General features: G+C 40.5%; 1 protein-coding gene across 4 annotated transcripts in view; it reads left to right on the plus strand.

The window, feature by feature from the left end:
• Window positions 1–4,417, plus strand: part of MLLT3 (MLLT3 super elongation complex subunit) — a 130,798-nt gene extending 126,381 nt beyond the window's left edge. For all 4 annotated transcript variants that reach the window (XM_087741612.1, XM_087741613.1, XM_087741616.1 and 1 more), the window contains one exon: window positions 943–4,417. In XM_087741612.1, coding sequence (XP_087597738.1) covers window positions 943–1,074 — 132 coding nt within the window. In that variant the 3' untranslated portion in view covers window positions 1,075–4,417. The remainder of the gene's footprint in view (window positions 1–942) is intronic.
• The last annotated feature ends 22,111 nt before the right edge of the window (window positions 4,418–26,528 follow it).

Genomic DNA, 26,528 nt, shown 5'->3' on the forward strand with positions numbered 1-26,528 from the left:
AATCCCAGCTGGCAACTAAGCACCACATGGCCACTCCCTCCCCCTCCTGGTGGGATAGAGGAAAGAACCAGAAGGGTAAAAGTGAGAGAACTCACAGGTTGAGATAACAACAGTTTACTAATAATTTTTTCATTAAATATTTAATGAAATAATTATTATAATAACAATTATGATGATGACAATAATAATAATAATAGTGAAAAGGAAAACAAAAAAAACCCCAAAAAATACAGAAAAAAAAATGATGCAACTGCTCACCACCTGCCAACTGATGCCCAGCCAGTCCCCAAGCAGTTATTGCTGCCCCCTAGCCAGCTCCCCAGTTTATATACTGAGCATGATGTCATATGGTATGGAATAGCCCTTTGGCCGGTTTGGATCAGCTGTCCTGACTATGCCCCCTCCCAGCTTCTTGTGCACCTGGCAGAGCATGGGAAGCTTACACCTTGACTGGTGTAAGCACTACTTAGCAACAACTGAAATGACAGTGTGTTATCAACATTATTCTCATACTAAATTCAAAACACAGCACTATACCAGCTACTATGAAGAAAATTAACTCTATCTCAGCCAAAACCAGGACACTTAGAAAATACGCAGATTTTCTTTCAACATTTGAAAAATATTTTCTCAATGGTAATGTTTGCTGGAACAGCAGATGGGTAGGCTGGCATTATGGTCGATGATGATCTTTTAAAAAAAAAAAAAAAAAACAAAAAAAACAAAAAAAACCCAAAACCGAAGAACACAGAGGTACTGTAGTCTGGACCATAGTTCATGTCAGAAAGGAAGTGAGTGATAAGGATAAGGGTTTAACCTACAGGTGTTGAGGCAATTAGGCTAGTTTTATGCCTTTCATGTGATACTTAGTGGCATGTTAATACATCTGGTGGGCATGTAAAACTGCTGAAATTTTCAACTCCATCTTTTCTTTCCTTTCAGATAGTAAATCTTATAGAAGAAACTGGACACTTTCATATCACAAATACAACCTTTGACTTTGATCTGTGCTCACTGGACAAAACCACAGTCCGTAAACTACAGAGTTATCTGGAAACATCTGGAACCTCCTGAGGATTCAGCATCCGGATGCATCAAAAACTGTTTAAATGAAACATTCAGAATGATGCAACCAAAACGGAGGGCAAAAACAAAACAGCTCTCTTCAGCTTTATTTTTCCTTAAAGCCACTCATCCTCTCTTGATAAGGGAGAGGAAAAGTGACAAGACTCAGAGGACCACTCTTCTCAAGAAGAAAATGCTCTGGAAGAGTTTGCCTGGATAGCCTTGAAAAACAAACACACAAAAACAAACAAAAATACTTGGTCTTAATGAATGTGTATGGTATCATGTATCTCTCTCTGTGGTGTTCCAGTCCACAAGATGAATGCATGTTCAACACACTGCCTTATTATGTAACTGATCTATTTATTATTGCATACATGTATTCTAAAGTCAGTGAGTCATTGAATGACACTACCAGATGTTGCAAGTAAGGGGATCCCATGTGTGCTCTTTTGATGCAGTACTATCACAAGCCTAGTAACCTTATTCATGTTAAAATGCCACTTCTTGCTATCTTTCTCTAGTCACTTAAAACACTACAGTCTTGTTTCCACTTCTGCAGTTCCAGGAAACAAGATACAAAGCTGGGGACCAAACAGTGGTCCTATTTTTTGTTTCCCATCTGCTGCAGTGGGTTGGACCACAGCAGGATGGACCGCAGGTCTTTGGCTCTACCCATTTATTGATCTTGACCATGGTAGAAAATGTACCAAATAGGATCATATGACTTGCTGTCTAGCCTTAGTGAATAAACCAGTAGGATGTTATGTATACTGTCCTGAATCCAGCATCTTTTGCAGTCTACATTCTTGTGTCTGTTTTAGTGTTATAAAATTACATATATATGAGTGAGTGTTCTGCAGGATCATCATAAAAGAAGAAATACTGGTCCTGTCTTCTGAGGAAATGTTGTAGAAAATTCTTAAATTGGAGCTATTTATTACTATGAGTTTCAACACTCCTCTGCTGCCAGTGTGTGACTTGCTTTTGTGATACAACTATTTGCGTAACATTTTTGTTTGTTCATATAGTATATGGTCTGCTTAGTTTGTTTTGGGGTTTTGTTTCTGCTTTTGTTGGTTTTTTTTTTTACAACTGCTAAATTAAAACCCTTTATTTGAAAAGAAAAAAAATATGTCATTATACAGTTACGTCGGAATAAATACATATATGGTATTTTGTATATATGTGTGTATACACATATATACACATACCTGTATATATATGTGCACACACATGCATGTATGCTTTTTACACTTTCCAGATTTTTGTCTGTTCAATGACCTGCTTGTGTTTCCAGAAGGATTTCTTGTCTATAAAAATGAGTATTCTTTCATACCATTCATTATTCTTTAAAATCAGAATCCTTGTTTATGCATGATCAAATGAAAGGATGTGTACTTAGTTTCACATCAAAGCTCCATACTGTCATACTGCTGATGGTTTCTTGATGAAATCATCACCTTTCTATTAGAAGTTCAAATCCCTTAATGAAAAGAGAAAATAATTTAAAAAATACTTCTGGATGCACAGGTTTATTCAGGTTTACCAGCCTTAAAAAATGTATGTTGTTTCTAAACAGGCCAGTATTTCATGTGTATGCTAATATGCCACATGTAGTCTCTGTGTAGAGCTGAACAGTAGTATCTGTATGACTTACTGTTTCATGTGCACAGTTTGTGCAGCACTGTAAAACTAAATTCCTGTTGGGGTTATTTCTTATTCATCTGTAAAATCTTAATACTGTTTCTTTAAGTCCAAAGAAAATTTTACACTTTACTCTTTTGGAGACGGTGGGATACGGATTGGGTTGGGAGGCTTTTTTCTTATTTAAAATGTTGTTTGACCACACTCCGCAGGAAGTCCTTCTCAGGCTTCCCAAGAATAAGTGTACTTTTTCAGTAATGTTATGACTCTTATTGACGATTGGCATGAAGCATACTTGAAGCGTTATGTTGTTCTTTTAAGTCCATGTATTAATGTGCAATTGAGGAGGGGAAGGAGGAGTGGAAGTGTAATTTTAAAGTTACTTTTGACTAAGGCAGGTGATGGTGGCGAAGGGAAGGGGTGCATGTGAAGGGGATAAACTTCAATTTTTATTCATTATTTTATATGAAAATGTTTGGAAATCTAAAAGCAACCTTAAAAATGTTTGGTCTACTAGTGTGTGTTCAACTTTCTATCTTTTAGTTATGCCAGATACATAGGGAATTTTGTCCATTTTGATTTTTCTAACTAAGTTTTGTGGTAAAAAATCACTGAGTTTCAAGGGGGAAAGAGTCCCATGATCCTTCTAGTATGACTATTGCACTGGTTTGTTAGAAATGGTGAAATGAATCATTTTACCCTTAAAATAGCAGATAAACTTTATTATACACTGAGAACAGGGGTGGAAGAAAACAGCAAATAGGAGAATAGGCATAAAAGGGAGATGACAGCAATTACAGTATCAAGTTAGTGCTGAATTTCATGCAAATTGTAGATCATCCTTAAACTCTTAAATTTTCTAATTTGATGGGAGAGGGAAGAAAATAGACTTCAGTGGGATGTGTGTTTGTGCACGTGTTGACTTTTTCACAAAATTCTCATAGAATAAGAGTTACTAAGTGTTGATCTAAATAAAAAAATAAATTAGCTATTTTCATCTAATTTTGTATGCAAAAACAAAATAAATCCTTGTTCACTTAATTTCAGACATTCATATTTCTCTTAAAGAAAGAATAATAAGATACTCTCCAAGTCCTTAACATATATGAGCGTTGGCCTTTGGGATGGGTTAAAGTGTTTTGGCAATAAATGTTTTGGAGTTTTACTTAACATCAAGCTGTTTAAAACGAAGTTGTATGTGAGAATTTGATTTAATTCATTGAGGTTAGCAGTAAGTTGCAATACCTAAAAAATAACTTTCAGCATAAGTGAATCACTGTTACTAGAACAGTAGTTGCATCCAATAGTACGGACAGTTTTCATCTCACCACTAACTTTTCACCTCAGAAAGTGGATGTCCGATTGGGTAGACAAATTTTAATATCTTTTTAGAAGTTTGAATCCACTGAGAGGCTTTACAAAAATTTCAGTATCATCTAGATTTGAAGGCCATCTTAGTCCATGCTAAAGAGAAAAAGCAAGAAAGGAGGAATGGGCATACACTGAAGTGAGCAGAGTCTTCTAAGGTAAAGCAAAACCCATGCTCAGTCTTTAGCCTTTGGATTGTAAGAGATGATTGATTATCTCTCCTTTTCATTGGTTGTGTGTTTTTAGGTTATGTCTGTGCTTTCAAGTATGAGAAGCAGAGCACACACCGTACAGTGCGTTTGGAGAGCCCAGTATATTTCTACTGAAGTTTTTTTTAGTCTGGGGGAAGGAAATTACAAGTTCTTGGGTTTTGCCTGACCCATTGTCCTTCTTTCACAATCTCACAGTGAAATAAAGTACGTTCACAATCTGTTTTGGGTCCTTGGTCCTTACTTGGTAAGTATCATCTTGTTTTCTTAGAAGCTATACTAGTGTTTCGGGGTCTCTTGAACAGCCTGTTGATTTCAAGCCCCATTACTTAGTTTCAAAATTAATGGGAAAGCTGTAGAACAATCTGAAAAGAAAGCTGCCCTGTTCAGTTGTTGTATGCATTATCTTACTCCAGGCGCTGCTCTGATGGTAGGATGTTTGATTTACTTCATACTGTCTTTGTTCATACACATGATACCCTATCTTTTATCACTTGCAGATAATGGCAAGCAGTGTATCTTTTAGCAAACTCTTGTTTCAGTTTATAGAGGGACTTGGTATTTTTGTGTTTGCTCATTGGTCCATTGATTTGCACAGCTTACTGTAGTGCAATGCACTGAAGTTGAGACTTAACGATGAAAATTTTGTCAGACTTTCAGCGATAGCAGGAGCTAGAAGGAACTGCAAAAATAAGTAGTGCAAAACATGTTCCAAAGTTTAACAAGTGCAAGGCATGGGTTTTTATGAGCCTCAATAGTTTTCTTAATTGTTAAGCAGTATACAATAGAATGTAGTGTACACCAGGAAGCTATTCTTTACCAAGAAGCTTTACTGTTGGGCATAAAAGGCTTACGAACAGATGATGGGGACTAAAACTCGTACATCTGCAGTGCTTTTGTGTGTGCTTGGGAGTTAATCAGTGCATTAACACAGCTAAACCAATGGCGTTTACAGGGCTGGCTCTGTGTCTGAGTGAGCAGATAAAATAACATCAAAGCACAATGACATAAGGGCCTTGCATTTACTTGAGCAGCAAGAAATGCCACTGTGACTAGACAGGAAAGAGAAGTATTACCACAGTGAGAACAATACCCTTTGGCGGGGGGAACTAAAGAAAAAAAAAGGTAAAGAAGAGATCCCTTGGTAGCTGGGTGTGGTCCTTAACATATAACATAGAGAACACCATTTGCTGGTCAGCAGTTCTGTCTGGGTAGGGTGACAGCTCGCAGAGTGGCAGCTTCTTTGGTTCACTGCTGTAATTGTGTTGCTGACTTGATGAGAGAGCGCTGTATTGCAACATCATACAAAAATCTAAGCTGTCTTATGGTTTGAGATGCTAATGTCTGTTTAACATTTGTTTGCATATTGCATCTTATTTATATTCTGTTTTACCTCAGCCAGATTTATTCTACTGCAAAGTGATAATCTTGCGTTTTTCATTCTTCATATACTTCTAATTTTTCCAGTCTGGAAATTTGAGCAAGGTCAAATGTAGGTCTGTGAATACAGCAGAAAATGTATTTGCATCATCATTCAGTATAATTCTGACTGGAAGTAACCCTTTCCTGAATGTTACATCAAATGGGTCATGCATTTTCCTATGTTCCTTCAGAGAACTGATGCTATAAAGCTGGAATTTCCATTAGTAAACTTTACCCTTCTCATCACAGTGAGGAATAAATGATTACCTTTTATCATTGCTCACAGGGAGACAGAATTCAAGGTCTGAGTCCTGTTTAGGAAATAGTAGGTTTGTGAAGCTGTCGGTAACATCTTTTTATTAAGACCTAGAAATAAAGCTGATTCTCTTCAGGGGAGGAAAAATTCACTAAAAATATTTTCACTCTGATAATGGTGTTTTTTTCCAACAGTTCTATTCCCCTTTCAAATCTTTAAGCATCTAATGGCCAGTAGAGAGACTACATACAAACTATTAAGGAATCAAAGGTTTTGAAAAGATAAAACAAGTAAGTTGTATTAAAAGCCTGGCTGCGCAAGTAATAAGGTTGTAATGCTGATATTGCTTTCAAGTGCAGGGCAGACATTCCTAGCACATGTGGTTTGTGTATCCACGTCGGAGTGGGTGGTCTAGAAAACAGTGCAAAATGCCGCAGGAGGGCTTAGTTTTTGAGCAGTGCAGAGGAGTCATTCAGGATAGGCTCAGCCAGCACCACCCAGAGTATCCAAGGTAAAGCAGTTTTCTTTCAGCTTTCATGACCAGCTAAGTTTTCACTTCGCCTATTCATCTAAATATTTGAATTCTCTTTTGCAACTGTGTTAGTCCCCACTCAGAAGTTTCATGCTTGCTAAGGACCTGGTTAGGTCTGGAGTGGGCTTATTGTGATGTGGTTGTTACTTTCTTCGAGCAGGGCATGAGAAGACAGAAGTGGAACGTGGCAGTGACTTCTTTTTTATTATTTTTATTTTCTACTCCTGTCCAACAAATATAAGCCTCTGAAATGTTTTCCCTCAAAAATTCTCTTACTTGTGGGAAGAAGTTAGTGCAGCTTTCATTAGTGTCACTTTTTGTTAGCACAGTTTATAAAAGAGGATGAATTAAGATGAAGCTTCTCTGATACACATCTAAGATTAGGATGTGTCTTGATGGAGCGCATGATGGTCTGTTGGACCACTGCAAGCAGGATGGCCTAGCAATGTTGTTATTATTATTATTATAGTCTTATTCACACATTTCTTTCTCAGCCTGTATAGTAAGTGAAGTAAGTGATTAAGGTACTGAATTAGTTTTTGGATGCCTCTTGCCTAAGCTCCTCTGGACACCTGCACACCACTTATGTAAAAAATTATTATGAGTGTCTGCTGGAATTTTTCTGTGCTGAACAGCCCTTTCTCTTTGCATTACGACAGGTATCAGAAGTGGCTGGCTGGCTAGATGCAGTGCCTTGCTTTAAGTTGAATTATGTTCAGGATTAACCATGATGTTGGTTGCTCAGATGAATTTTTCTTTATCCTTTACTCTTTTGCAGTTACAGATTTTTTTTTCTTTTTGGAGAGAGTTGTTCTCTCTCCATCTATGCAATGTCTTCCTTTCTTCCTGGTTCACATTCTTAAAATAGTTAACAATAAAAAATCAGGACTCAAGCTCTTCCCTTGACAATGTGATGCATTAGACATCTGCTGAATCTTTGATGGCCTAAATCAACACTGGACCTACAGTTTCTTCTTCAAAAGAAGCTGAAGCAAGGAAAGCAAGATTGATTCTGTTTCACAAAATTGTTCAGCTTGGAAGGGACCTTGAGAGGTCATCTGGTCCAACCCTATGGTTTCTCCATGCAAGTCCCATTAGGCTTTTGCCAGACCCTTTGAGAAGCTCTTTATATTGGGCCGTTCTCATGCACTGAGTGTCCAACTAAACTAAATGTTGCTTTGAGCATCCAAGCACACTCTTATAAAACTTATGTCACTGTTCCTTTAAGAACAGACCTTTTTCCTTCCTTGATAAGGAGATTTTCTATGAGGACCAAAGCTGGTACAGATCTCCCTCTATTAACAGTATATAGAAATCATTTTAAAGGAGCCTTTTCAACAATTTAGATATACTGCCTTACAGTCCAAATGCACTTGGTTGGCTGTGGATTTTATACTAATGATAACGTTTCTTCTTATATAATTGTTAATGCACATACTATATCATAGACTCATAGATTGGTTTGGGTTGGAAGGGACCTCTAAAGATTATCTAGTCCAAACCCCCTGCCATGGGCAGGGGCATATTTCACTAGGTCAGGTAGCTCAAAAGCCCATCCAACTTGACCTTGAACACTTTCAGGGATAGGGCATCCACAACTTCCCTGGGCAACCAGTTCCAGTGCCTCACCACCCTCATCATAAAAAAATTTTCTTCCTTATATCCAATCTAAATCTACCCTCTTTCAGTTCAAAACCATTGCCCCTTATCCTGTCACTACAGGCCCTGGTAAAAAGTCTTTCTCCATCTTTCATATAACTCCCTTTTATCTATTGAAAGGCCACAATAAGGTCTCCCTTGGAGCCTTGTGTTGAGGGTGAACAACCCCAGCTCTCAGCCTTTCTTTACAGGAGAGGTGTGCTAGCCCTCTGACCATTTTCATGGCCCTCCTCTGCTCTGGACCTGCTTTAACTGGTCCGTGTCTGTCTGGTACTGAGGACTCCAGAGCTGAATGCGGTACTCCAGGTGGGGTTTCACAAGAGCAGAGTAGAGGGGGAGAATCACCTCCCTCGACCCGCTGGCCATCCTTCTTTTGATGCAGCCAGGATACGGTTGGCGTTCTCAGCTGTGAGTGCACATTACCAGTTCATGTCCAGCTTTTTGTCTGCTGGTATCCTCAAGTTCTATTCCACAGGGCTGCTCTCAATCAATTAAGCCCCCAGTCTGTATTGATACAGGGGATTGCCCTCACCCAGGTACAGGACCTTGCACTTGGCCTTGTTGAACTTCACAAGGGTCACATGGGCCCACTTCTCAAGCCTGGTAAGGTCCCCTTGGATGGTATCCCTTCCCTCAAGTCAATCTACTGCGCAGCTCATCGTGGTGTCATCTGCAAATTTGCTGAGGGTGCACTCAATCCCATTGTCTATGTGATTGATGCAGATATTATATAGTATTGGTCCTGGTACGCACCCTTGAGGTACACCATTCATTACTGGTTTCCACTTGGGCATTGAGCCACTGACTATAACTCTTTAGATGTGGCTCTCCAGCCAATTCGTTATCCATCTAACAGTCCATGCATCAAACCCATATCTTTCCAATTTAGTAGCAAGAATGTTGTGGGGGACTGTATCAAAGGCCTTACAAAAGTCTAGGTAAATGACATCCATAGCTCTTTCTTTCTCCACTGATGCAGTCACTCTGTTGTAGAAGTCCATTAGCTTAGTCAGGCATGATTTGCCCTTGGTGAAGCCATGTTGGCTGTCTCAAATCACCTTCCAGTCTTGCATATGCATTGACATATCTTCGAGGAAGATCTATTCCATAATCTTACCAAGCACAGAGGTGAGGCTGATTGGTCATTGGTTCTCATGGTCTGCCTTTTTACCCTTTTTAAAAATAGGTGTGATGTTTCCCTTTTTCCAGTTACTGGGGACTTCGCCTGACTGCCATGACTTTTCAAATATGGTGGAGAGTGGCTGTGGCTTGGCAACTACATCAGCCAATTCCCTCAGGAACCTGGGATACATCTCATTGGGTCCTATGGACTTAGGTATTTTCAGTTTCCTCAGTTGGTCTTGAACCTGATCTTCACTTACGATGGGAGGGGTTTAATTCCCTCAGTCCCTGTCTTGAGGTTCAGAGGCTTTAGAGATGTGGGAAGAGAGATTACTATTGAAAACTGAGGCAAAAAAACCTGTTGAATACCTCAGCATTCTCAGATGTCACTATTTATGTATTATCTATGAGGAGTGGAGGATTACATTTTCTTTCACCTTCCTTTTCTGGCTAATGTACATGCAGAAGCCCTTATTATTCTTTACCTCCCTTGCCAAATTCAGCTCCAACTGTACCTTAGCTTTCTTGACCCTATCCCTACACATCCAGGCAGTATCCCTATATTCTTCCCAGGATATATGTCTCTGGTTCCACTGCATGTGCATTTATTTTCTTCTCACACTTTAGTTTGACTAGGAGGTCCTTACTCAGCCATACTAGTGTCCTGCCTTTCTTTCCTGATTTCTTATACATAAGAATCGAGAGCTCTTGCACAATAAAAAAAAAAATGTCCTTAAAGAGCCAGTTCTGTTCAGCTCTTTTGTCCCTGAGGGCAGTTTCCCAGGAGGTCCCATCCACTAATTCCTTAAAAACCAGAAAGTTTCCTCTCCTACAATTCAGGGTCCTGAGCTCTACTCTTCACCTCGCCCATATATGCCAAGATCGTGAATTCCACCAGGGCATGACCACTGGAGCCCAGGCTATCATTAGGCTTGACATCTTTAATTAGTTCCTCCACGTTGGTAAGTAACAGGTCTACTAACACTTCTCCTCTAGTTGGGCTGTCTGTCACCTGGATTAAGAAATTATCCTCAATGCACTCCAAGCGTCTCCTTGACTAGTTACAGCTTGCTGTGCAGCTTTTCCAGCAGATATCAGGGTGACTGAAGTCCCCCAGCAGGATCAGAACCTGTGACCACGATGCTTCCTGAAGAATGCTTTGTCAACAGGCTCCCCTTGGTTGAGGGACCTGTAGTAAACACTAACCACGAGGTTTCCTTTGTTGGCTTGGCCCCTAAATTTTACCCATAAGCTCTCAACCTGTTCATCACTATTTTTCAAAGACCGCTCTGTGCAGTCAATTCATTTTTTTACATACAAAGCAACCACCCTGCCCCTTCTTTCTTGCCTTGTCTCTTCTGAACAGTTTATAACCATCAACTGCAGCACTCATTGTGTGATTCATCCCACCATGTTTCAGCGATAATGATTAGACGGTAGTTTTCTAGCTGCGCAATGTCTTCCAACTCCTCCAGTTTGTTACCCATGCTGCGTGCGTTGGTATAAAGGCAGCTGACCATGTCACCTTTTTAGAGGAACATGCCCTAATTCCTTTGAGGCATTTCACAAGTCTTTCCCTGTTGGTTCCTAATACAACAGTAGCCCCTGGCTCTTCTCTGTTGCTCAAAACTCCATCCTCTTCACCCACTATATCATTCTCTGACTGAAGAAATTTGATAATATACTTTGTGCTATTTCAATATTGGATCTCTCCTTGGAACTTGTGAAAATCTTGCTCATACTGTGTTGTCAGCCACCTTCACTGGGTGCCAGAATTCTCCTCAGCTTGGAGAACCAACTTCATAGAGAGTTATCCTGGTCTTAAACTACAGTATTTTTCTGGTAGGGACTTTTTACAGTCAGTTTCTTTGCAATGTTGTAGCAGCAGCAAAATACTTCTGTTTCTGGAGAAGATAAATAAAAGATTTTGTTCACTCCATGACTTAGTCTCCTGTTGTTTTTTTCTGTACTTTAGAAAAGACACTGTGTATGCCAACATAATCTCACCTTGGCATGGAATGGATGGCTCTAATTTGAGTCATCGAACTCATCATGACTTTGATGAACTTTGATATCTCAGAATAACCTTTCTCTCTTCTACCTGGACAAAATGTCCTTGAAAGGGACATCTTTGCTGGTGGATGCAAAAAAAAGACAGGAGTTCTGATGAACCTGCAGGGAAGTTTGGAAGAGCTTGTTTTACTGTGGTTGGTCAGCAATCCTTTTCATCTTTCTTTGCTTCAGTTTCCATTAGGGAATTTCACCCTACAACCTGTGGAATTGTAGGTCAGTTTTATCGTAGTGCTTTGGGGAAAAAATGGCTCATTTGATTAATTTATGGCTGATATAATCTGCTCATACTAGCCATAAGGTTTCTAAAAGGAATTCGCTGAAATGTCTTACCAGCTACCAAATGCCTCTCCTACAGTATTAGTGGTTAGACTGGTGATGTCCCTTAAGAGACTGTAGCCTTTGCTCTCATTTGGTGAAAAACGCCCTTCTGGTAGTCATCACCTAGAAGACTGAAAAGAACAGTGTTAAGGAATTCTTCTATAAATATGTTTTGGGGTTTTTGTTTTTTGTTGTTTTTTGTTTGTTTCATTTTTTGTGTGAGAATCAGTTGTCCTTAGATCTCACCTAAACTTATATCTGATGAGGGTGTCCCTTTTTTACACTGGTAGTGTTAGCAACTTTCTTTTCAGAACTCCATTTTACTGCAGATATAGTGAAACTGTTGGGTGTCACTGGCTGGTTGCCTTCTTTTTCAGCTTGGAACAGGATCTAGCCTTGTCAGGTGTATGCCTGCATTCCTTGTGTTTTCTGGCAGAAATAAAATACTGCTCCAGAGATTATCTCAGACTGGCTACTTATTTCCTCCTCACTGTCACATCATGGTGTCGTCACCTATCTTCAATAGTCTACCTGTGCTATTATTCAGAAACCTGCATTTTTAAAGATTTTATTGGCAAAGAGTATGGGTGCCTTGCACCTTTCACTGCTGTGCTACAAAATGTCAGAAAGTAGCTGAGAGGCAAGCAAACTTGCTATTGTGAGTAATCTGCTCTCGTGCATATGTATACCTGTGCCCTCTGAATGGACTACATATTTCAAGGAAATTCATTACTGTGACACAAACAACTGGTTAGTTTCACCACATATATCCTGTGTGACCTTCAACAAGGCATTACACCACTTTGCTGCCTCAGTTCCTTTGCTGTAGTAAGAGACTATCAGAATTTTCACCTTCCCCTCTCTTCTTCCAGTGATTAAAAGGCTTATATGTCTGCAAGATACCACTTTGTAGATCAACAGCATCTAGCAGAATGGAGGTCACAGAGTCACAGAATGGTTGAGGTTGGAAGGGACCTCTGGGGGTTGTCTGGTCCAACCTGCATGCTCAAGCGGGACACCTAGAGCCAGTTGTCCAGAACCATGTCCAGACAACTTTCGAGTATCTCAAGGATGGAAACTCTGCAACCTCCCTGTGCAACTTGTGTCAGTGCTCAGTCACCCTCACAGGAAAAAAGTGTTTCCTGATGTTTAGAGGGAACGACCTGTGTGTCCATTTCTGTCCACTACCTCTTGTTACAGGGCACCACTGGAATAAGCCTGACTCTGTCTTTTTTACACCCTCCTTTCAAGTATTTGTACACATGAGATCATTCTTGAGTGTTCTCTTCTCTAGGCTGAACAGTCCCAGCTCACCAGTGTGCTTCACTGGCTTTATGTGCCTCTGTCATTATTTTACAGTGATTGATTTTAAAATATCTATTGAAAGAGTTGATGATCCTATGTAATTTCCCAAGCTTGTGAAAACAGATACATGTCATTTGCAGTCCACTTTATGAGACTTAAATGGATGTTGGGAGGGGGGGTTGTTTGCAGGATCAGGGTCTTAATGGTGGAAATATGGGGCAGCCCTCAGGATTCCTACCAAACTTCCAGTGTATGTAAAATAAGAGAAACTTAAGGCAAAAACCTATAAGGCTGCTGAATCACCATGGCTGACTGGACAGTGAGTCTCTCCAACACCATGGTAAACTTCCAATGTTTACTTCTTGAAGGAGAGCAAATATAAAACCTGGTTGTCCTAACACAGTAATTACAGTGAAAGCTTGAGCACGTAATGGTTTTGACTTTTTTGTTATGGTATCTTTGGATAAAGAATGAATCTGTGATTTCTAAAAGGGAAATTTAGGAAACAGGAGGAACTGACTGCTCCTTTTGGAGTTTATTAAGAACCTATGTTGGTTAATAGGATTGAAGTAGTGATGTAAGACTTGTTAACTTTCTTCGAAAGCTCCTGAATGCTTTTTGTTTCACCAAGGGCTGACGGTTTTAATTTCTTTCGAATCCAAGACTGTAATCTGTCTAAGTGGAGAAAAAGAGGGATACCATGTAGGTTAGCAGAAAAAAGAAAATAATAGAATATTTTAAATAGGAAGGGACCTGGGGAGGTCTCCAGTCCCAGCCCCTGCCCAGAGCAGGCTTAGCTGGGGGGACCAGACCAGGCTGCTCAGGGCTTTACCCAGTCAGAATGTGAAAAACCCCAAGCATGGAGACAACCTCAGTCTCCCTGGGCCTTAGCTCCACTGCTAGGCTTTCCTCATAGGGAGAAGACTTCTCCTTATCTCCAGCCTGATTCTCTCGTGTTTCAGCTTGTGCTGCTGCCTCTTGCCTTCCCCTCATGCACTGCTGTGAAGAGCCTGACTGCATCTCCTTCAACCCTTCCTGTCAGTGCCTGGGATGCTTTGGGTGTCCGCAAAGCCGTCCCTCCTCCCAGCCGAACCAGCCCTGTCCCACAGGCTCTCCTCACAGGGCAAGGGCTCCAGCTCCACCATCTTGATGGCCTCCCCTCAACTCCCACCAGTCTGTCAATGTTTTTTCTGCAACTGAGGCAGTATTCCTTATGTGAGAAGAGGTGATGATCCCTCCCCTGCCTCTTAGGGCCACATGCTGCTCATGCCACCCAGGGTGCTGCTGGCCCTCGTTGCTGCCTGGGTAGATGGCTGGCACCTGCTGAGCTTGCTGCCCGGGTGTTCCCCCAGAGTTGTTCCCTGGATCCAGCCTGCATCACTGCAGCGCTCCGCCTTCACAGGGCAGAGCTCAGCATCTGTCCTTGTTAAACTTCACAGGGTCACTGCCATGTCCTTCCTCCCACTTGTCTAGGCCATGCAGCCCTGCTCTCAAGTACTTGACTACAGGGCTCCCAACTTGACGTTGACCTCCTCCTTCAGGTCACTGATAAAGGTGTAAAACAGGACAGATCCCAATAGAGACTCTTGAGGAATGCCACCTACAGGTGGCATCTCACTTACAGGTAGAGCACAAACCATTAATCACCAGCCTTTAAGCCTGACCACCTGAACAGTTTTTTAGTCATGTAGCTGTCTCCCCACCCAGACCATAATGTCTGAACCTGAATATGAAAATACCATGGGAGAATACGTTGAAATCTTTGCTAAAGTTGAGGCAAAGGACATCCGCTGCTCTCCCTTTTACTCCTGGTAATTACATGGTGTCTGTTACCTGCCACTACCACCACCTTCATGTGCCTGGAAGAGATTTCCAAGAGAACTCACTGCATTAATTTCACAGGGGCTGAAAAGGTGCTAACTGACTTTTAGTTCAGCAGATCACCCTTCTAGCAGTTTCTAAGGATGGGTACCACATTTGCCTTTCTCTAGCATTAGAAGATACTCCCTCAAACTGCATGACCTGTCCAAGGTGTTAGGGAGTAGCTGTGATAAGGTGTCAGCCAGCTTGCTTAGCACCTTTGGATGCATCCTTTCAGGTGCCATGGACACACAGGGGTCAGGATTTCTCAAGAGATGTTAGACTCAATCCTCATCCACTCCCAGTACCTCGATTCTTCCTTGAAGCCTGTCCTTAAGCACAGAGGCCTGGGAGATCCTTTCAGCGAAGGCCAAGGTGAAGAAGGCACTGAGCATCCCACAGCCTTATCCATGTCCATGGTCACTAAATAGAATCTGGATAATTAAGAGTGGGACAGTTATCAGACCATGAGGCTTGATCATATGCAGTCTGAGCTGGGGCTGCTGTGCAGTTTAGAGTAGGAAAAGCATCCATCATCCAGTCTGGGGGATTTCTTCTCTTGAATGAGGATGCCAGGTAACCAGTTACAAGGATTTTCTGGCTCTTCCTATTGCCAGAGCAGCAAAAAGGGTCTAGAAGAGAGCTGAGGATGCATCCTTTATCTGAAGATAAATAAGCAAAGAAATTCTTTGCAGAGTTTTTGTGGGTTTTTTAGCACTCTCTCTCAAGGCAGATGTCAGAAAACTGGGCCACACATATCCTTTTTTTTTTCAGAAACAACAGCAAGGGACACAATGATATATAAACTTAAACTAATGAATCAAATGTTAAGTTTGCTTAGCAATGAATGCTGTGTAACACAAAGGGTCAGAGAGGATTGTGGTCTTATTTGAACTTCCCTAGAAAGATCAAGGAGGTATGAGAGGTGGTACAGAAACACTCCTGGGCAATATTTTTCTTATGCTAGGACATTCTCTCAACAGAGAGAATCTTTGCATTAGTGACTGCTTTTACCATAAAAGGTGAAATGTAAAACTGGAGTCAAGCTATAGAAAGACTTGAAGAAATTGAGGATGATGATATGATAAGTAGAAAAAAACCAAGGGAAGTATCTGTTTGGCTCCAGGAGATCTGGTAAATGAGTTTTCATGTCCAACAAGTCATTAGTGATCATTTACTTTGACCAACTCCATAACATAATGCTGAATGTGTTTGTTCCCAACTGTGTGTAGCTGAACTACAGCCTCATGTCTGAATGACATTTGGTTTTAATCTGAGAATACTACATGACAGAAAGTTGTCCCTAGTTCCCTGTCCCTAAAAGCACTAACCTCCCCTTCATTCTAAGTGTCCAGTTTGGGTTATTTACGCTATATACTTTTAGTTACTTTAGTACCTAACTTTTATCCTCTGAATTGGACACACTTTTCCTTCACTCCCTGCAGGGCATGGTTTTCTTTTTCCATTAACTGCAACTTATGTTTCTAATTGAACTGTCTGTTCTGTGCTTAATCTAGATGCATAAAGTACAGAGTACAGGTATGCTCTCTCCTCCTTTTTTCTAGTGTGACATTTGTTCGTCTTAGCAAAGTAGTTTGTCAGGAATCATATCTCAAGTTGCAAGGGACCCATAAGGATCATTGAGTCCAAGTCCCTGCTCCTCACAGGACCAACTAACACTAAACCATAAGAGCATTGTCCAGATGCTCCTTGAACTCTGACAGGCTTCATGATATGACCACTTCCCTGTGGAGCCTGTTCCAGGGACTGATTACCCTCTCGGTGAAGAAATGTTTCCTAATGTCCAATCTGAACTTCCCCTGATGCAGCTTCATTCTACTTCTGTGTGTCCTACCGCTGTCACCAGAGAGAGGAGATCAGCATGGTCCAGAAAGGTCCAGAAGGTCTGAAAAGATATGTCCATATTTGACCTTTAAATTTCAGTGGAAGCCTGAATAAATATAAAACATTTAGAGAGTCCTCAGGAGTCACTGTATTTCAAAACTGACCAGTATGAAACATCTTGCCCTCAAGCACTGAGAGCTCAACTGAAATGTGTTTTAAATTACGAGTTATAAATGTCTGATTTCCTCTAAACTGGGAGGAGAAGACAATAGAAACGGGACCACCAGAAAACTAGTGAAACTTTTAACACATTCTGTTCAAACATGAGGCTGATCAGAGAGAGCAGAATAAGTGGGTAAAAGATACCCATTTGCAGTGTTGGTGCAATGTGAAGGGTACAGGTGCATACATGAAGAAGAAGGGGAAGATGCTTTAGTTGAAGGCGTGAACAGTTGTAGCACCAAAGTTGAAAACTGGTTAATAATGCCCTCTTGAAGTTACTGGCTTTGTCTCCTGGAGGGAAGGGTGGCACATGGAGTGCCCTACCAAGGCTGTGACAAGAACAGGAAACAGTCTTCCCAGCTGTCCTGCCTGCAGGCAAACAGGCTGAGAGGAAAGGTACTGTGAGTCTGCTAACAGGAAGGAGGGAATGAGCTTTGATGCTGCTAATTGTTTTCAAGGGGAATACCAGAAGAAATCATTAGGGGTGGAGACTGGGCTGTGTAGAGAGTCAGGAAAGCAGGGTATTGACAGATATGCAACTGAGATGAGGGAGGATGAGGCATTAATGTTGGTGTTTGTTAGAATTTACTTACATTAGAAGAAAAAAATCAAAGGGCTGCTGTGGATGAAGGCATGTTAATTTACTAGTGGGAAGAAGAAAGAGGAAGATGTGAACTAACAAGATGGAGCTTTGTGGGGCTAATCTTCAGAGAGTATTTTGAAGTTGAAGAATATCAGCCATACTTTTGTAGACACTTTCAAAATCCCAGTACAGGGGCTTTAAATGTGAAACTCCACAACTTTTTCTGGTGTTCAAAAGCTGAAACATACATGCAGCCTGTACCCTAGGAAACTGAGTCAATATAGAAAACTAACAATATTTCTTCACTTGGTGATTGATGGCTGTATGGAATACATTTCTGAGGAAAGCAAGTTAAGCAGTCATTTAATGAGATCAGGATATCTTGATTTGTTCCAGGGGACGTGAAGATGCCAAAGAAGCAGGGTGAAAAAGTTCAAAAGTGAGCTTTTGATATATTTCAGAAGGTTTAATATCTTTTCCTGTCCCTAAATTTTAGTATGCTCTTACATCTGATTAACCTTTTGCCCCTGTTGCGTGGCAGAACAATGGTGTCTTTGTTAAACTCTCAGCAGAGCTATTGACTCATTGTGTCCTACTTAATGTCTATTGGTAATCCTCCAGTTTCTCCGTGGTGGTTTGTTTTTTCTTTTTTTCTTTTCCTTATCAAAATAACAGAAACAAAAAATAGCACTCAGAGCATTCTGCCTTGTATTTCAACCCCAAATGCTGAAATGTGAGAGAGAAGTAATTTCTTTTTAATCAGTCTAACATGTCCTGTATTGAATATTAGCTTTAAAAGAAGCAAAGTCAAGACATGCACTCTGTTTTCTGAAATGAAAGAAAAGCACTAGGGGTTTTATACCTCACTGTTCTGCCATCTCTGGAAGTGCACAGGAATAACAACCATTTGAAGATTTTTGCCAAAACAACATGGTAAAATTTTCCATAGTATATGAGCAACATTAACATCACTTTTCAAAAGGGTCCCACAGTCACTCAGGCTTTTACTCTGTTTTCTTCTTCACTTGCTTAACTATTTTATGTATATGTCATTGTAGTGGGTATCCTCCTGTATTGCCCAAATTGGGTACAATAGTACGGGGCCTATAGAATAACACCCATTTGCCTCCTATTGAATGTAAGATGCCTGAGTATACAACAATATTGGTCCATGAGCTCTGACCTCAAGCAACGAAGATACAGCAGTAGGTCTCTATACATTTGATATATAATCTTCACAACAGTCCTGAGAGAAGTTTGATAAACTGTGAAAATGAAGAGTAAAGAAGTCAACTAGAGTATGTCAATGTTTATGTATGACAGTGAGTGTATACTGGTAACTCATTCAATTTACTATACTTTCTGTACAGCCTACATACTGGATTTGCAATACTTGGCTGAAACCATAATACACCTGAAAATATTTAAGTGTTTTGTCTGCTGCTTTTGCCTAAAGGCTTGGGGTGTTTGACTTTTTTTTAACTCTTCTTATCACCCAAAGCCCAGCCACTACCCTTTGTTAGTGAACACTTGAGGTTTTGGGGTTGTGTTTTGTTACTATTGCTGAAAGCATTAACCAATGATTGCATAGAAATACATCTTTTAATGAAAATTTAATGGTTATTAATGGTTAATTAATGGTTAATAGTGTGGTCTCTTTACAGCATCTGAAACTTTCAGGAGAATTTGTTTTGTCTCTAAATTTAAGTAACTAAACACATGAGCTTTTATGGATCTGCAGAGAGCCACAGTAGCTGAAATAGGTTTTGCAGGCAAGATGTTTACTATATACCCTACAGCCTTAACTGAAACAGTTATTAAATCACTTATTGTCACTCACTGTAAATCACTTTTATAATACTTTAGAGATCCAAGTATTGCTTACACAGCACTGTGAGTAGGCACAGCACTCCACAGGTGTCTGAACATCATGGAGAAGTTTACCATCTAAATAAGATATAATTCAGCTAGTAAAAACAAAAAAAAAAAAAATTTGAGAAGCCCAGGAGCAATTGCATTGAATATGTTGTAGACAATGTGCCAGTTTCAAAAGCACTATTGTACCAGGGAAGTCAGCAACACCAACCTATTCAATCTGTGTGCTGTGCTTTTGGAAACAAATAGATCAAATGATTGAAACAGAATCAAATACTGTTCTCTTTCAATGAATCTCCATTAGCTCATTGTTCGTTGGCTAGACAGCCCAGGTCTGATTCCAGACAGTGCCATACCATCACAGACCTTAGCCTGGAAGTGTGAATGCAAAACTGCATTCATCGAAAAAGTCTGCGAGGTAAATGTTTTCACATCTGAGATTGAAAGCTGAGGATAGTTAGTGATCTTACCATGAAGAAATTCAGTTGTCTTTCCTGACATCTGTGGTGGGTTGACCCTGGCTGTATGCCAGGTGCCACCAAGCTGCTCTAGCACTCCCCTCCTCAGCACGGCAGAGGAGGGGAGAAAAGGATATGGAAAAAGAAACTCGTGGGTCAAGATAAAAACAGCTTAATAAAAGCAAAAGCAAAGGCTGTGCATGGAAGCAAAAGGTAAACAAAGATTTTATCTCTACTTCCCATAAAGCAGGTGATGTTCAGCCACTTCCCAGGAAACAGGGCTTCAGTACGTGTAGCGGTTGCTCTGGAAGACAAACATCGTAAGTAACAAATGCCTCCCCCCTCTTCCTCCTCCTTTCTCTTAGCTTTTGTTGCTAAGCAGATGCCATATGGTATGGAGTATCCCTTTGGTTAGTTTGGGTCAGCTGTCCTGGCTATGTCCCCTCCAAAGATCTTGGCCACCCCCAGCCTACTGGTGAGGGGGGGAAATGTTAGCGAGACAGCCTTGATGCTGTGCAAGTACGGCTCAGCAGTAGCCAACACACTGGTGTGTTATCAACACCTTTCTAGCTACCAATACAAAGCACAGCACCATGAGGGATGCTATGGGGAAAATTAACTCCATCTCAGCCAGACCCAATACATATCTTTTCTTGTCACCCATCTGGGAAGGATTATGTCAGGTGTTCAAAATTATCCACTTTCTTTTGTACATGGGCCAGAGCCTGTTCTCATGTCTCATAGCAAGTCCTCATCAAAGTAGGAGATCTGCCTGGGTTTTGAAGTGTGCAGGGTCCACAATCAGTGATCTCATCATCCAGTTGCTACAAACCTGTGCTATAGCAAAAAAAAAATAGCTATCATGGGAAGGTTTGGGGATTTTTTTTCCCCTTTCCCTTATGGTGCCGTATGTGACCAAAGTAATGGATCATTTATGTAGTCAGCTTAGGCTAATTTTTTTTAAGGATTCTGAAACCTTAGGACTGGAACTACTCTATCCTTGCTAACTGCTTGCCACCAAGTTACCAGTCCTGCTGAGCTGACAGTATGCTCCCATCTCACTGCAAGTTTGGTGAAAAAACACAAATTTATGCACAGCAGCACTGGGTGGGAAGGATTGTTGGAACATAACACTGCTTCCACAAAGTGCTTCTCTCTGGCTGTCATCAGACTCTTTGTTTTTCAATACTAGTTTTAGTATCGTGAAGTGGGAATATTCCTTTACCTCACAGGGGACTTCTGAAGCTGGTTTTATTATTAATTTACAGTCAGTCAGTTCTTTCTTTCACTGCTTCTCAGTTAAATAGAGTGAGTTCAGAGGTATTAGGTGTGCTGAAAAGAACTACATAACTTCTCGAATACGCCACCAACTCTGCAATAGCTGTTGGGCTAGCTGTTTTCATCCCATGATGCCCAGCCACTTACTGCAACTGCGGAAGTCTTTTGAGCACTTGTATCTGCCTCGTGTGACTGTTGCGTAAGATGCAGGTAGTATGAACTCCTAATCAGCAATATAGGAATCTGGAAGGCATGCAGTGCTGTAAAATGTTGAGTACCTTTAAAGATTATATGTTGCCAACCCCAAAAGAAAATTCCTACTGAAATTCCCTAAGGTATTGCAAGGTGAGGACTAAAGAAAAAAGTATTGAAAGAGTAGAGAACTTTTGGAAGCTGGAACCTGGAAACTGTGTGTAAGTCTAAGCATTTATTTGTTTATGGCACTGCTGAAATATGAATATAAATCATCTGCCAATTATTTGAGGGATTGTTTTGTGTGCCTCTCCTCTACCCTCTCTTCTCCAGAAACATGCACAGTATGTTTTCTGAGTTGTTTTGTGACTGAAAATGGGTGTCTGTATTTCTGGGTCTGGAAGATATTTTGTGGACGTGCATTGTGACAGGATGTGTACATCCCATTCCTCGTCTATGAAAATCAATAGCAGCATGATATATAGACACAGTCCTTAAAGCTTTACAAACACAGCTTTAAAACTACTAAATGTTGAGGGTTCTTTTTCCATCTGTGTACGATCCAAAAGCACACAGTACCTCTGGTGCCAATTAAGCTAATTGGTTCGCTTATTTGGGCAATGTTTTCAAGTGCCACTAAACTCTCTCAGGCCTTGGCATGCAATTAAAGGAAATGGTTTCAGTAGTTTAAAAAAAAAAAAAAAAAGAAGAAAAAAGGAACAATTCAATCATATTTAAATGTCTTTCTGAGAGCTCATGAGTAAATGTGTATACCGTTTATACAGATGCATGTGCAAACATGAGTCTGTTACTGATTTGGAATACTAAGTAGCTTCAAGACTTTTGTCTTTCATTAAAATTTCTTTGAAACATTAATCATGTACTGGCTTTTAAAAAAGTTAAGAAAGTTCTTTCTTCTAGCATGCTTCCCCCCCCCCCAGTCTTGATTCCTTTCTCTTCCCTTTTGCTTTGATTCTTGTCTTTACTGTTATGTCTTGTTCCTGGTTCAAAGACCAGGATGGAAGCTGTCAAGCAGCAGAGTAATAGCGAGGTGGAACAGGATGTGTGGCTTTCTAGGTCAGCTTGTCATCTGCAATGCTCCTTCAGCAGCAGTGGGCTGTGGACATAAAATGAACAGTAACACTTCTATTTTCAGTTTACTGCTTTTTAAAATCAGTGTTTGAGGAAAGTACTTGCCTACAAGAGACTGAAAATACTGTGTTGTAGTGTCTCAGATAGTGAAGTGAGTTTATGCAAAACAAATGCCATTGCTCTCTCTTGACACTGTTAATGGTACTTCAGTGCAGACCTGAAGGTTGTTCAGACTTTGAAGAGACTTTGTCCTTGTGTAGCTGTGGCCTCCAACTGGCTCCCTCCTCTGTATAGAGGTGCTTTGCCCCTGCCAAAGAACCCCCAGCAATGCATGACCGACCCCTGGCAGCAGGTGTCCAAAGATCTGTTGGGACAACTAGTGTCACCTTCCTTTCCTGTGCCTTGGTGTCCTCAGGTCTACCGCTCCAAACAGCAATCAGCTTGCTTTGCTGTATCTGACATTGTAACCCCATCTGTAACTTGAGGAGTGCTCTCATGCTTCTCTCATTCCCTCTCCCCCCTCTCCCTGCTTCTCCCACCCCAATAGGCTCTGTGTTTCCTCCATGCCATTACATACATCTAACATTGGGCCAAAATTAAAGCCTGGGTAAAAAAATGAAAGAAGATATAGCCACCAGTTTTAAATTAGATAAGATGCAATGGTTTGGTAGGGGAAGAAAGGTCTTGCCTAGGCTGCCACTGACTTTGGCGAGGATGTAGAAATTTACTAGTGGCTAATAATTAGGACCCCATTCTTTCAAAGAGCAATAAAATACAATTGCTGTAGGAAACTAGGTGGGTGGTCAGTTGAGTGAAATTTGATTTTAGAAACAAACAATGTATAAATATGCAGGGCATAAAAGAAAATTACCTCAGCTGACTACATTTTTTTATTGTCTTCTAGCTTTGTTTTACTGGGCAATCTTGCTATGGATATTGTATCAACACTGTGAGATATGGAGAATCAAGATGTTTGAAGTTAATGGCATAAAACACATTAATCTACTTATAGGCAGTTTGAATAGTGTGAGTAATTCTATGCCAGCAAGTGTATTATGTTCCTGTGTTATTCCCTTCAGAGCAAGTGAGAGTTCATGGTCTTAGGTTTCCTAAAATGGAATTAGATACCTGGAAGCCTGCAGTTTGTTTATGTTTCTCTTCAAACTAATGGAACAACGTGGTTGCATTCAATTAAACCTTTTCTTCCAGCCTTTGCAATCTTTGAAACATCTTTGTGGTTTTTTTTTTTGATCTCCATGTAGCTGCATTTATGCTAATTAGATTCAGCCCTGCTCTGAGACTCTGATGTATAAATGCTAAAATAAGCAAAATAACCACTTGAATGTTGCTAGTTGCTGCTTCCCCCATGGCAATCTTGAAAGTAAGATAGGGCTACAGGTTTTTGTGTATATATATGTGTAAGCATCCATTATATTTTGCTTGGTTACACAGTAATTTTCACCACAACCTCTTAAAAATAATGTGAGGTGAAAGAGTCTCCCATTTCTTGCTTAGAGGGGAGTAGGAGGTTTAATATGTGAGATGATGGGGAGTGTATAATTCTTATACTGCTGCTCATTTTAACTGCTTATGATACTGAAATCCTTGTCAGGCTGAGGTGTTTATAGTCCAATGCCTTGTTTCTCACAGGAGCGACTGAAAATCATTGAGAGGAAGGTAAAGGAAACTGCACAGCTGACAAATAAGGATTACCTTGTTTTTATGGGAAGTCTGTTGACTTATGAACTCCAGACTTCAGGACATACTCTTTCTTTTTACTCTCTAGCCAAGGTGGTTTTTCTCCTCAACCATTACAATGCAGAGGAACAACTTCTTGACTAATTTTGGGGGTGGGGAATAAAACTAAAAGGAGGAAAAGAAAAGAAAGTGAGTCTGTCTTTATTTTCCTGTTGTAGTTAATGAACAAGATGGAATGAGTAAAATGAAAAGGAAAAACTTTCCACCTACTTGGTTTCTGCTTTCCTTTATTGAAAAAGCTCTGTGAAGAGCAACGAAATACACAAACCATGCTAATGAAAAGTGGCTGTCACAGACCACTCTCATATCTAGGAGCAAGTGGCCCCCCACCTCTGCTGAAGGACTGGCTGATCAGTTTGCATGGGTCAGGCCCTCACTCCTGTAAAACCAAATGTCAAAGTTCTCAAGTTCCTGGACATGTTCCCCATCAGATGCACCTGCACTCAGTTGTTAGTTGTGTTCAGCATTTAGCTTCACATGTATTATTTTTTTCTGTTTTTAAAGACAAAGGAATCTCTTTTGCTTTGGATCATAATGCAAATAATTGGATACAATAGACATCTGCGCAGTGAATAACATATTGCTCAGATTTTAAATTGCCCTTGACTTATTCTCAGCTACCTCATATTTGCTGGAAATGGAGGAGAAGATCACAGATATCCGGACAGGATTTTTTCCCAAAGAAATGTAGAGTTGATTTGCCTTTTTGAAACGTCACTTTTTTTTTTTTTTTTTTTTTTTAGTAAAATTCCTTGAGGGGTGTGTTCACATTCTTTGATTTATGAACATTTTACATGTCTAATTGAGGAGGATGGGAGGAGATGGAGATCCTAAATATAAAATATTAACCAACGTCCGACTTCTGAAGATTTTGTTTTTATTTAAAATAGTCAAGGAGCCATTAACACAAAGATATGGGAATTGTGTGTCTTCAGTTTTAAATCCCATGTATTCAGAGGCAGTTTTTGTTTCAGAGTTAAAAGCAATTTTTTCTAGTGTTAGTGGCTAAGATCTAAAGACATGCTTCATGGGTGGCTTAGGAGTCATGAAAGTTAGCTATGGATATGGAGGTTTGCAGGGCATGATGGGAGAAGATGTTTCAAGGGGAACTCAGCTTTCTTTTGTCAGTGGGAGTTTACACTACAAAATGAATATTAGGAGCATTTGTGGATCTGGCCACCTGTAACTGGCAATGCAGAAGAGCATTGGCCAATCATCCAAGCAAAAGCTTCACTGGAGGCTGCAGCACCTGATGCAATAGTGGATTTGTCCTGCAGAAAGCCTCTCTCATGTCTGATGTAAGCTATGAGTTGCAATTGAATTATTTTCTGGGACATTTCCTTCATTCCTCTGGGAGTTCCCCACACTCAACTAGCCCTCACAGCCTCCCCATGGCCACAGGCAGAGGTGCCATCCTTCATCAGCTCTCTGCTTTCCTGAGCAGAGTCCCAGAAACACCACCTTTTCACAGATGATTCCTCTTACCGCAGCAAGGTCTCAGATGTTACTCATGCAGGAAGTGAGGCAGAGTATTTACACAGATGGCATGATCATTTGAGCCCTTTTTCCTTAGGGTTGGTAAAAAGGCATAATGTAGGTTTGCATTAGACCCTGATAATGCACAGGTTTCTTAGCTAGTCTCTAGTTTACACTAGTGTTTCATCAAATAACAGATTTCATGTCAACTGACTGGTATGCTGCAGACAGGCTAGTGAAACTTGCTAAAGTTCTATGTAATATTTATTTCACAGCACTTTTACAGTTTTAATAGTGTCACCAAGATTTCTGGAAGGAGCATAAAAAAGAAAGAAAAGTTACTTCATGACATTTTTGCTAAAAACAGAAAGCTACTGTAGTCTGGTATGGCATGTTTTATGTTCCTGTACTGCCAGAAAGGCTGTGATACTCAATTAAGACCACAGGGAAGTGATACACCAAGAGTGCAAAGACCCAGGAGGAAAATGGTTAAACAGTACATCACTTCTATAGTTTGTCATATTATGTCATGATAGCTTTGCATGTAGAAACAAGAGTTAGCTCTCTTAACTCACCATGTTAGGTGGGTGTTTTTGCATTGATACATATATAATCCAAGAATACCAAATTCATCATGGAACTGTTTTATAGCCATGTAATGAAATTTAGCTAAGACCATCATGGAGTCTATCATGCCTTGTGAAATCATTGCACACTAAGGAGCATGTGGTTCACCAAAAGGGCAGTCAGGCACTAGAACAGGCTGCCCAGGGAAGTGGTTGAATCTCCATCCCTGGAGGTATTTAAAAGGCAGGTAGACGTGGTGCTCGAGGACATGGTTTAGTGGTGGACTTGGCAGTGATAGGTTAACGGTTGGACTTGATGATCTTAAGGGTCTTTTCCAACCTTAACG

This window comes from Nipponia nippon, unplaced genomic scaffold (genome assembly GCF_047370975.1).
Source record: "Nipponia nippon isolate SJK-2023a ecotype South Korea unplaced genomic scaffold, ASM4737097v1 scaffold_8, whole genome shotgun sequence".
NCBI classification, from domain to species: Eukaryota; Metazoa; Chordata; class Aves; order Pelecaniformes; family Threskiornithidae; genus Nipponia; species Nipponia nippon.